The sequence below is a fragment of the Argiope bruennichi genome, chromosome 3 (genome assembly GCF_947563725.1).
Source record: "Argiope bruennichi chromosome 3, qqArgBrue1.1, whole genome shotgun sequence".
NCBI classification, from domain to species: domain Eukaryota; kingdom Metazoa; phylum Arthropoda; class Arachnida; order Araneae; family Araneidae; genus Argiope; species Argiope bruennichi.
This window is the reverse complement of record NC_079153.1, coordinates 28,631,522-28,644,414: the sequence shown is the minus strand read 5'-3', so window position 1 is coordinate 28,644,414 and position 12,893 is coordinate 28,631,522. Positions and strand designations below refer to the sequence as shown.

Genomic DNA, 12,893 nt, shown 5'->3' with positions numbered 1-12,893 from the left:
AAGGGATTTATTTAGCTTATTAGATAAATTAAATTAATTAATTTGGCTAATTAATAATTAAGTGACAAGCCAAGGCACATCATTTTGTGTGAGATAAAGAACTGAAGCATCTAAGTTTCTGTCTTTCTAAAAAAAATTGTCAGAACTTATGCCAACCTACATAATTTCATATAAAGATTGATAAATTTGGCGGGAAGCATACTTCTCACGGCCTTAGAAAGGGTTAAATAATATACATAATTGCATTCAATATGTAAATATTGTTTGCCAACGGATTCTAAAACCCTCCATGCTTTTGCGCATGCATTAAGAAGAGTTTAATTCGATGAAATAGGGAGGAGAGGACAGATGAAAGAAAAAGAATTTTACATTCAAAAATAAAGTCAATTCAGGAAATGTGCACATACTTCTCCCTTAGTGAGAAAAACTCTTCGAAAAGTGGTCATCTCAGGATACTGAAACAAATAATATATGCATTTATGGAAAATATTTTATTTTTTATAATTAGTATACGCTTAGATCTTATTTGGTTTAAACTTTTCAAAACTGTCCCTTATGCACAAAAACTAATTTTCAAATGGATGAGTCTTTTTTTCCTTTCCGCGATTTTTTTTTCTTTCTATTCTTTTAACTTATGTTTTGTAATCAAGAATATTTCTGTTATCATCCTCAAATTGCATATATTTGTATTTAATTTTAATTTACACATTATTCCACTGAAATCAAGTCACGATTTTTTTTTTTTTGAAAAATTTCGTAATTTTGAGTGAGTTATTTATTTATTTATTTTTTTTTTTTTTGACAATTTGATTTATTGCGAAGTAGGTTAATAATGTCTTCATTTCGTCGTTCCTTTCTTCTTATGTCAGGATTTTAAAACAAAATGAAGAATTTTCGCTAACCAATGAATGGAAAAAAAATTAACAGTAATTTATGATTGACCGATAATTAACATTCTTCAAAATTGCTTATTGAAGTCCATTATTTATAATTAAAGATAATTGTGTCACTTGTATCAAAACATTGTTTTGAGGCTAATTTGTTTGAAGCCTCGAGGTTTATCGGAAATTAGAATGATTTTCTTTGATAGTTTTTGAATTCTTGATATTCCGAGGTAAATGAATTAGAAAGTGCTGTTATACTTCGTATTTAATCAGAGTTGCGAATTTTTTCATCTAATTCATCAGTTTAGTTTCTTTTTTGGAAAGATTTTTTTTTGTTATTTGAGTTAAAAAAATTATTACTTTAGTATGTCAAAATAAATAGGGTAATATTAATCATGTTAATTGAAAGTTGATTTGTATTGAACGAAATTATATTTTAACTTTTTAAAAATATTTCTCAAGGTCACAATTTTGACAATAGTCTTAAAAATGTGTTATATAAAAGAAACAATATGTTTCAAATTTTTAAAAAAAGACATAATAAAATTTAATTGATGATTTTTAGCAAAGAAATAATAATTATACAACTCAATAAATAAAATTATTTACCAATAAATAAAATCGTCCCAAAATGAATTAAAGTTTACTCTTTCTTGCTTAATGACTTGTTTTAAAAGTTTTGGGTCTTACGAGTTTAAATTATTTAAATGAACAAAAAGTACTTTTTTGAGCAAAATGTATTTATTTATGAGAAATAAAACAGAAAAAGCTTTTCATAATTTTAAAATTAGTTACGAAAAAATAAATTGGAATGTTCATGCCTTGAATTAACGCTATATATGTTATTTTTTGTTTATATGTATTACTTAATAATGGCAATATTATTTTTGGTAAATCATTTTTTTTGTGATTATCTGTTTTCCAATTCAGACAAAAAGAGATTATTTTAAATAAAACATTATTAATTGGGGAAAAAACCCCACCAATCCACATTTGTATTTTTAGCATAAACCAATCTTTTTTAAAAAAAATCCTTTCCTGTAAAAAAAAAAGGTAATAATTTCATTTTTTAAAAGTTTTTAATTGAAATGAGCAAGATATTTTAAATATGTTATTTTAAATACTACTTTGAAGTAAAATTTTCATAATCGAAAAATACTAACTGGGTAAACCCACGTTATTGTTTAGAAATAAACTGCATGAAAATTAAATTTGGCCATAGTTTCTTACTCTACATTTTGATCTTAAATGACATCTATATATGAACAAATTTAAATCAATAAACATTAATTAACAAGCATTATCGAAGCTTATATGCTCAAAACGATGTATTTTATGAATGTCAAAAACACGAAGTAAATAATATAGCAAAATGAAAATAAAACTTTGATGAATTAAACTAATTTTAAATAATAATAATTTAAAAACAGTTTTTAAACGCCTTTTTCGTAAATTTCTTTTAGAATGCGTTAATTTATATACACAAGTTAAATAATTATTTATTTTCATCGATGCGAAACAACATTTCTATAGAAATGACCAACTTTTTACTTATAATACTGTTTCTTCTGCAATATATTCACTCTAAAGTTTCACAATTCCTAAATTTTTTCCTTAAAGTGAATAAAAATAATTACACATTGCGATGGATTAATGTTTGTCATTAAAAAATGAATGAGTTTGTAATGAAAAATAAATTTTAATTGCGTTAACTGTGCCATTATTTTACTCGTCGTGCATTCATCACCATTAGTTAAATAGATTGAAACCTGATGTATGCAATGGAAATTTTTTGAAATCGAAAACAACTAAGCAAACAACGTAATATTTGAATGCATCCTTGTTGAAAACTGTTTCTTGAACAAAATTTTGTTTTTATAACCTATTTATCGTGAATGAACTGACGGAAAGTTCAAATAACTTCTTCACTTGCTTTTGGAAAAAAAAACTGCGAACATAAATGGAAAACATGTATTCAAATATCGTTTTATTTATTTTATATTCGATCCATTTTTTATTGTGTAGTCTTTACATTAAATAAGCAGAAATTACAAAACGGATAAAAATAAAATAATACAAAATCATTTGCCGCTATAAAAATTAGAATGGATTATGATAAAACAAATTTCCTTAACATGCTTCTTTGTATCAATCGGTATAAGATTGCTATTTTTAGATTTCTCATACGAAAAATTTGATCCTTTTAATTATTTCAATTTTTAATTCTTTTTTAATTTTTTATTTATTTATATATTATTATTGCTTATTGCACTAAGCTAAATTAAAAATATTTCTATCTGATTTTTCATTAATTAAAAATTTTGAAATATATTGATTAAAAAAAATTGTTAAATTATTAGAAAGCCGAAATAGCGTTTGACTAATAATCGTCCTATGTATATAAACAATAACAAATGTTCTGAATATGATCATGCAGGAGCGGTTATATAAACTTTAATATCTTATTTTAAATATATCTTATTTTATTTACTTAAGCGGCATTTTTTAACGATCTAATCATCACTTTCGGGGGCATTAAAATTATCAATTTCTAAAATTTAATATAAATCAATCTGGTTAAAAATGGCTATTTATTTAGTATTATTTATTATTTTTTTAATCCTGATTTTAAGCTTAAAGGTGTTTTTTTTATACATACATCTGTGTGTAATATATTGATATATAATTCTTTCAGGTTCTCGTGGTAGAAAGGGCCTTGTGGATATTATCGCTTCAGATACGAGATGTACTTGGAACAGGAAGATTGAGAACACCGAAATGGACAAGTTTCGAGCGGTTATCAATAAGAAATACGACTTGAAACTTAGTAAGTTCTTATTAAATTATAGATAAATACTAGAATAAATAAGAAAAATTAATTAATTAATTTTAATTAAATTAAAAAATAAACGTTTTTTAATTAGCTAACTATTGTACAGGGTGTTTATAAAGTCCCGGACCCATTTTGATGTTTAATAACTCATAAAATAATAAAGATAGATTTAAATTAATAACATAAATGGTTAAATAGACTCAAAGTTTCATGACCCTTGTCAATGAACTTCCACGTGTGCCCCCTTCGTCGCACGGAGAATATCAAGTCGATAGTCAATTTCACGCCAGGTAGCGACAAGCATGTCGGCATCCACAGAGCCATTTGCGCACATTATGGCGATTAACAATGCCAGAAACATGAAAGGATGCTTCATCGGAGAACATTATGCTCTTCAGAAAATCAGCAGCATCTTCTATTCTCCTTAGCATATCTGTTGCAAAGGCCATCCTTCTAGGCCTATCGTTCGGTTCCAAAACTTGAACAATTTGAACTTTGTATGCATGCAGTCTTAATTTTTTCTTAATAACCTTGTACACCGTCGAAATTGTGATATCCAATTCTGTTGCCGCTGATCTCACAGATATTCTAGGATTGTGTAAAAATGTCTCTCTGACACGCTCAACATCAAAATCACTTTGGACGGAAGTCCGGAACGTTTCTTATCTTCGATACTTCCAATTTCTGGAAAATTCTTTTTCCGCCGCAAGATGCTGTTTTTGGATGGAGGATCTTTTTGGTAAATTCTTCTGAAATTTCTCTGTGCTTGAACTATCGATTTCCTTTCTATGAACCACCATAAAATCTGTGCTTTCTCCAATGGTGTATGCATTCTCCTTAATATCCGCTAGAATAAAACATCACATACAAAAGTACTACATAGAGCAAACACACCAAAAGTAAACATAACATTGCAATAGTTGCCAAAAACAAAAGAGAAAAATGCAATTAATAATCAGACAATATTTAGAAAAGTACAGATATTTAGACTGGAAAATGAAATTATCTGAAATTAACCACACGTGCAGACGATATTTACAAAAGTAAAAATATTCAAACCTGAAAACGAAAATATACGAGTTATTCCATCAATAAATGCCATAAGTTAGTTTATATCTTTATTATTTTACGAGTTATTAAACATCAAAATGGGTCCGGGACTTTATAAACACCCTGTATTTTAAGTAGATTTATTGTCTTATTAGCCAATCAAAGCAAAAAAATATAAATAAAAAAAATAAAAGGACCACGAAGTTTTTGTAATAGATATAAACAAATAAATCAGAAAATACTTTAGATATTGCCTTTTTTAAGAATTTTGATTTTCTTTAAAAGACCAATAAAATGCATTCGTATATAATATATTTGTTTGAATAATAATATAATCATTAATAATTTAATTTATAATATTTAATATTATAATGATAACATATTAATATTTTTAATATTAATATTTAATAATATAATAATTAACAATAAATTGTATATTAATTGTATAACTTATGAATATTGAGGAAATAATAATATTAAATAAATTTTTAAATTGTAACAAATACGATGATAGTATACATTTCGGATAAAGAACCTTTTAACTTTTTTTTATTTTTTTATTGCAAAAGTATTTATTTTTACTTAATATATTTGCATGCTAAATTTAATTAAAAGTTATTAATTGCATTTATTAAATTATTATTTATTTTATTTACAGGGAATTACTGGGATCTCCATGCATGGTCAGTAAAGAATTATCAGAAGTTTTGGGAAGAAATGTGGAATTATTACGGAATCATCCACTCGAAGCCTTACACGGAGGTCAGTTTATTTAACCAAAGTTTATTTTTAACAAAATATTAATAAAAGTTATAAAAAAATAAATTTTAAATTATTTATTAACAAATAATTATAATAAAGATGGCATAATAATAAATAATAATAATGACGACATAACCGTCTCCTTAAAATGGAATTATTTATTTTATGAAGCACATCATTATCGAACTTAATCGATCATTTAAAATTGAAAAATAATATCATCAAGACTGTTACGCTTATCTAAAGGAATAGATTTTTTAAATAATTAGCTAATGAAAATATTTTTAACCCTTGAATGCAGGACTTTTTTATTTCTTTACAAAAGAAATATATGTTCTTTGAATAGCGACATATAATTAGATTTTTAATTTAATTATTTTTTTCGTGAATTTTTTTAAAAATTTAAATTGAGTCAAATGGCTATGTTATGAAGTAAACTATATCCCAGTAACACAAATCGCGTTATAATAATTCTATAATAAAAATAAAAGTACTTTTTCATCAATATATTTTTTACAATGCAAAAATAAAAATATTTTGATAGTATTTTTTTTATGGTGGAACTATTCATCCTACAGCCATCTTAGCATTTTCCCAAGTTCCCTGTTTAAATCTGATTCCGATCTTTTCTACAAATATTAATCAAAAGAACATTTAAAAAAGAATTTCGATACTCATTATTGCCTTTTAGAATAGTCATATCCAGCTTATAACTGGAAATAAAAAAGTGTAACCAAATGGCTGCATGTTGCATTGTAATGTTAAATTCACGGATCCCTAAAAAACAAAACAAAAAAATTATTTTCAGTAGCTACATTTGTATCACTCCAATTAGACCAAAATGTCGAGGAACGGTAAAGAAACATCCAATTTGCGAATAAATTTAACGCCAAAGAAGCCATTTTGAATCTGTACTGATAGCAATATATCGAAATGATCTACAGCTAACAGACGCTTTACTGAGAAATGATCTGTTTGCGGTGAAGTTCTGTGTTATCTGTAAATTACATCGCCGAAGGAAAAGAATCTTACTGATATCAAGAATTTCTAAAAGCAAGAAAGCAGACTGATAGCAGATATACTAAGAAAAAGGGAAGTCCTACCCGACAAGGGTGTAGCTCGGGCATTGTGTAATCAGTATTTTCATTCACCTTCGAACTTGAATCGTCAGCACTATGTTACTTCCTCCGTCATTTAACCGGAAGTAGATTTCCCTTAGTGTCATCCGGATAAAAAAATATTTAGAATGAAACCAAGAAAGACTTAAATCATTCAGATATTTTAGTAAAAAAAAAAGTGATAACCTTGTAATATTAGAGAGAGAAAAAAATCGATATGCGTTAATATATGATTTTCCTTATAATTTTCTTACTATTGAGTGGTGCTGCTGATAAGATGTTGGGAATGGGGAGGATCAATCTGCCCTTGAAATCAAGATGATTGTTTATTACGGACGCTTTTTCAAAGGCAGTTCATTATCATAATTTGGAGGTCAAAGCCTAGGGCAATAATTGTTAAGAAAAAAAGAGGATGATTCTTAACTTGTGTTGTAATGATTCAAATAAAATATTGAAAGAGTATAATAGAAAGCTTGAAAATGTGATTATTTACCTCTATACACTTATCTACAGGCCTAAACTCATATTCCTCAAAATAATTTTGTGAAATGAATTCTTTTTTTTAATGAATAATTTACTAATTAAAAGGTTTGATTGGTTGGTTTGGTCATAGGATTTAGGGCCATATCTGCCCGTGCTACGACAAATATAATAGTAAATGGCAATAAATATATTTATTGAAATATGAAAGCAAGGGTCATATTTGGCGTAAGGGCTCCATGTTTGGCCATGCTACGCCAAGCAGATAAACAACACATAAAAGCAGAATTAAATATAATAGTAGGTGGTAATAAATAAATTTATTGAAATATGAAAACAAATTGAGATAATCATGTATAATATGATAATACAACAATGAAAGATCAAAACTTTGAAAATTCAATATATAGTAAACAAAATGATTTGTGAATGAATGCAGGATCAATGATAAAAAACTAATGATCGTAGAGACAAAACTAATATTAACAATATTCAATGCAAATATAAAAGTTAATAACCTTTAAAAAGTTAAAAATATTCTGGAAATATTTTTTATTCACCAATCTAGCATTGTAAGTGACGATGATTGAAAAAGTGAACACAATGTGAATTAAAAGCAGAACATTCAATTAAAATATGATTCGCGCTAAACTCCACATAACATATTGCGCGCTTTGGTACCGCCTCGCCAAAAAAATGAGAAGTCTATGAGTGAAATATATATGCTTATACGCAGATGAATTAAATAATTAGAAGTAAAAAATAAATAAAATGCTTAGTATTATGGAGTTTGAAGTTAAATTTAAGAGTAGATTACAGAAGTTAATTTTTAAAAGTTTTTAACTTAAAGCAAAATATTGCACCTTCAAATTGGCATTTCATTATTAATATGAATAAGAATAAAGGCAAAATAATTCTGTACCAAGACTTAATGTAATCTTTTAGCAACCCTTTTAAGGAACTGGTTACTAAATTTGTTTTAAAAGTAAATTTCTATTACTTTCATTTAGTTGCTATTTCTGCTTATGAATCAACTTTATTTTCGTTTTTTCGTGAGAAATATTGCAAAGAAGCCACAATATGAATGTTGTTTTAAATTTTGAGAAACTCGTTTTTAAGAGATGTTGCAACTCTATTTTTGATGAAATCAAAAGATATCTCATAGAATTTCATAAGGTGAAAATAATAACGTATCGAACTCGGTAGCTATGACTACGTTTCAAGGTAAAGCTTAGATTCCCAAACAGCCAGTTCAATGTGGATGATTAGCTGAATTTAAACCTACTAATTTTCAAAGAAGAATAATTACAATTTTTTTATATGAATGTAAAACTTATAAGGTTAAAACTTTCTTTACTAGATTTGTTACATTTATGGGAAGTATTCACTTTTTTTTAATCAGAAATTGAGGATAGAAGTCATGATAAAATCGTTAATTCAGACCTTTATAAAGAGTAAAGAGTGTCTTCAAGGCCTTTGAAAGGTACAATTATATTTCAGAATGTTATCTGAAATCTAATTGCTTCTTTCTCTGGCGTTTAGAGATCATAGATTATTTACTTAATTATCAAGCACGTATTAACAATTAAGGATCTATTATATAAATGAAAATTAGTATCTAGTAGTATATTAATTTGTATGTTAGAAAAAGATATATATAAAATCATTTTTCAGCAATTGGTCATGACAGTCGTTAATGGAAGACATAAATATGGCCATAAACAAGAAACCAACTAAATTAAAAAAAAAATCATTTTTTTTAATTCGCCAAGTTGTATAGTAATTTCTCATATTTCAATTGTCTCTCTTTTTTTCAATCTTGAAAATTTTTCAAATATAGTAAAAGCAAGATTCCATATAAAAAGTTTAGAAGTATTCAGATAGAAATATTTTAATTTAAGACAAGCATAATTAGAGAATTTTGGAATTTGAATACCTTTTTTTGTTTAATTCAAGAGATTTAATTAACACCTAAGCTAATGATATATCTAACCATGCACAGTGATTTATTCGATACAGGGTGCGGTCAAATATTGTTTTCGATATCTGGGCGTCTAAAGAAAAAAGTGTAACCAACCTTGATCCATATAAACTTTAAAAATATATATATATATATATAACCTATGTAGAGGTTATTGTTCTTTCAGGGAAATGGTCGTTATTACATGTAAAATAGTTGATTAATGGCAATACGATATTTCACCATTTTATTTCAAACCAACATCTTTTTAATCCTTGTAAATAAGACTTAAATCGTAAAGTAAGAGCAAACTTGAACAATGCGAGTAAATTATCTATACTGTTGCCAATAAGTTAAAGAAATAATGTTTAGTTATACAAAGATAAGTTGAATTAATTTCCCACTCATGTATGGTCAAAAACATAACTGAAAAATTTCCTACTTTAGATAAAGGAATTGCTGAATAATTCCTTTAAATTCAGATCAGAAATTAAGAACAGCCTCTAATTTTTGGGGATATATTTTTACATGTGTTTAAATTTTTTTTCCAATTATTTGTAATAAAATTTATTCATTGTTTCAATAGTACTATAGCAGTCTTATATTGGTCTATAGCAAATAAAAGGAAATACAAGTAAAATTTGCGTAAATAATTGTTTGCTTAATAATTTAAGATAATTTTATTAATTTGCTTAAATAATTTTTACAAACACATCAGAACAATACAAAATATTTGCACTCAGAGTTTCTTAAAATAGCATGTACTTATTAATCCAAAGTTAATATGTAGAACAAAAAATTTGTAGGATTGGCTTTATTTAGAATTCGTTCGACAGCTTGCTAAAAATTACAAAAAAAAGGGGGGGGGGAATGTATTAATGAATACGCTGTGTGTACTGAAAAAATCTTGAGTTATGTAAGACAAAGATACATTACTGCAAAATTCGACTTAAAGAATAAATTGAAGGTCACGATACTTTTAGATTTTACTGTTTCTTCTATCATTTCTTTCAAAAACATTCGAATTTTTGCTTGAAAATGGTATTTACTTATAAACGCTATTGCCTTTTAAACGCCAGAATTGCAACACTTTTTATTAAGAAAAATATTTTTTTTTAAAAAGTTTTTACTTCTTTTAAATTTTTTGTTGCAATATTATCCAGATTGCAGTATGTCAAAGATCTGATTTAAAAAAAAAAATATTTCTTATAATATTCAAAAATTTTTATTAATCTTTGGTTCTTAAATATCATGTAATAATTTAAATAATGTGGATTAAAAATCATATGCAAATAAATACATTTAAGAATAATTTTTTTTAGAAATTTGAGTAATTGTATTTAAAATTTGGAAATGAGAAATAAGATTTAAAATATCCAATGCTGCTGAAGTTTTAAGATAATGTAGCAAGCCTTGTGATTTCTTCTAGAAATTACAGAAATAATCCTTTGTCCCAATTCCTTTTCAATTTGCTGCTACGAACTTAAATTAAAAAAAAAAAACATGCGTTTCTGAATATCGAAACTTTTGTGAACAAAACGGTTTCTCAAGACTCTTAAATCTAAAATGGAACCATTTTCATTCATGCATATCAAAATTCGAAATAAATCTACCAAAGAATAAAAACAATTAATAAATGATCATCAAAACCGAATTTTTAAACGATGAAAATTATACCAAAAAGGAATTTAATCCATGAGTGAAATCAAAACATGATTAAGAATGCCGATTACCTTGTTCATTGTCACACAATTTATTATTTGTAAAGTGCTAGTGAGACATAAAAAGAAATGCAATAAAATGAAACAATCGGTATTATGATTTCGTTTTTCAACAAAATTATAGATCAAAGACTGAAGTGGCAATGGGTTAAATATTTTAATTCTTATCAACCGCAAAAGAAATTTGAGTAAAAAAAATAAACTAAGTATGGAACAATTTAAATTATGATAAAAATTAGTGTTCTTTGATTCTGAAAAAATAAAGTGGAAAGGGAAAACAATAAAATATAACAACAGTAACAAAAAAAAAAAAAAATTAAATTTTCAAAAGAAATTCTTTAAAAAAAACACAACTTCTATTAAGCATTTTTATAAATTATAGTAAAAATTAGTGTTCTTTATTGCTAGAAAAATAAAGTGGAAACTGAAAACAATAAACTATAAACAACAATAAAAAATTTTAACCTTTCTTCTATCAAGCATTTTTATTTTATGAATCTAACTTACATAGAAAACCCTGCAATGTATAATTGTGCTTAGTAGAAATGTCCTCATTTATATTTTCTTTCTACATTTTATTTTTATTTTTGATGACATTTCCTTGACTCTTATTCTTTTCTGTGATTGAAACATTCTAATTCTGTTATTCTTTTTCAGCTATATTATTCCTTTTAATTTCTTTTTAAAAAATGCAAATATTTTTTAATTTTGTGCTTTTTTTAAAGTCTTTACACATATTTCTGTTTAATTTTGTGCTTTTTTAAAGTCTTTACAAATATTTCTGTTTAATTTTGTGCTTTATAAAAATCTTTACTAATGATCTAGCTTTAATCTTATCCTTATATTTCATATCTTAACTCTTAATGCTATTAATATTTATTAACCAAATATATAGAACGAATATATAAAATAAAGAGGCAAAATTAAAATTAATTAGAAATAAATTTACAAAATTACTTATAAAAGTACACATAACCTTCCTCAAATTTATAAATAATTTAAGGAGTAAATATAGTCTTGCTTAGCACATTTAATTGCTAATTGTAGATGTAGAGTGGTAAGTGTAAGAGATACACTATGTTTAGCATATATATAAATATTATTTTCTACGAATTTCTGACAATGTAAGCAGTTATATCTTTATATTAATTCTTTTAATAAATAAAAAAAAGATTGAAAAAAAGTAAAATTTAAAATTAATAGGGAATATATATATATAATATAATTTAGGTAATATGAACATCAAATTAAATACTCTAAATTTAGCTATAAACTAGGTTATAACTAAATTTACACCGTAGGCATTATGGCGAATTATGTTCAGAATTTGACTTCGATAAAAACCACGATTTATTTGATTCCAGATTTATAGCTGCGTCATACAACCAAGGGGTCTTCTGGCTAAAGCTTTTTATTCGTGCCTGATGAGCTTCCGCAAGGCCGACAGTAAGCAAAATAAGGTATATAAGTGTGAGTGACGTAATGTGCATTCCATGTACATGTGGCGTTTGTCTCAACGGGTAATTTGCTGTCTTAAATGTAATTGGGTGATTTATTTCAACGAACATCAGCAATTAATTATCTGTCTTAAATAACTGTTATCAAAATTACTGATGGTGGAATTGGAGGTAAGATATGAATCCCTTCAAAATGAAGATATATTTCTTCATACAATATATTCTATAAAATGACTTTTTTACAAGGAGTAATTATCTTTTTAACTTCGCTACTGTTCAGATCGGTATGGATTAAGTTATAATTTTTGTGGATAAGTATGGGTTGTTAGAGTACTTGTTCTGAAACGTACCTAAAAAGTTGCCTTTAAAATTTATAAAAAAGCAGGTAGCTTCAAATTAATATTTTATTAACAAAAATCAACTTATTTTACAGAAGAAAACAAAAGCAACAAAAAAACCCCAAAAAACTAAGGGATATTAAAGTATTAATCTATCGTCACGCATACAAATGTTGAAAAAAAAAAACAACCTTAAATCACAATTCTTATTTGAAAACATATAAGAATTGAATTTACCATTTAGACTCTGTATTAAGTTCTCAAAAGTATTCACTAAACTTAAACTCTAA

General features: G+C 25.9%; 1 protein-coding gene across 2 annotated transcripts in view; it reads left to right on the top strand.

Moving 5' to 3' along the window:
* LOC129963179 (acetoacetyl-CoA synthetase-like) overlaps positions 1-12,893 on the top strand; it is a 62,997-nt gene that overhangs the window by 8,155 nt on the left and 41,949 nt on the right. Inside the window, exons 2-4 of one of the 2 annotated variants that reach the window (XM_056077331.1) lie at positions 3,580-3,711; positions 5,426-5,529; positions 12,173-12,268. In XM_056077331.1, the coding sequence (XP_055933306.1) occupies positions 3,580-3,711; positions 5,426-5,529; positions 12,173-12,268 (332 nt within the window). The remainder of the gene's footprint in view (positions 1-3,579; positions 3,712-5,425; positions 5,530-12,172; positions 12,269-12,893) is intronic. The other variant, XM_056077332.1, reaches the window with a different exon arrangement.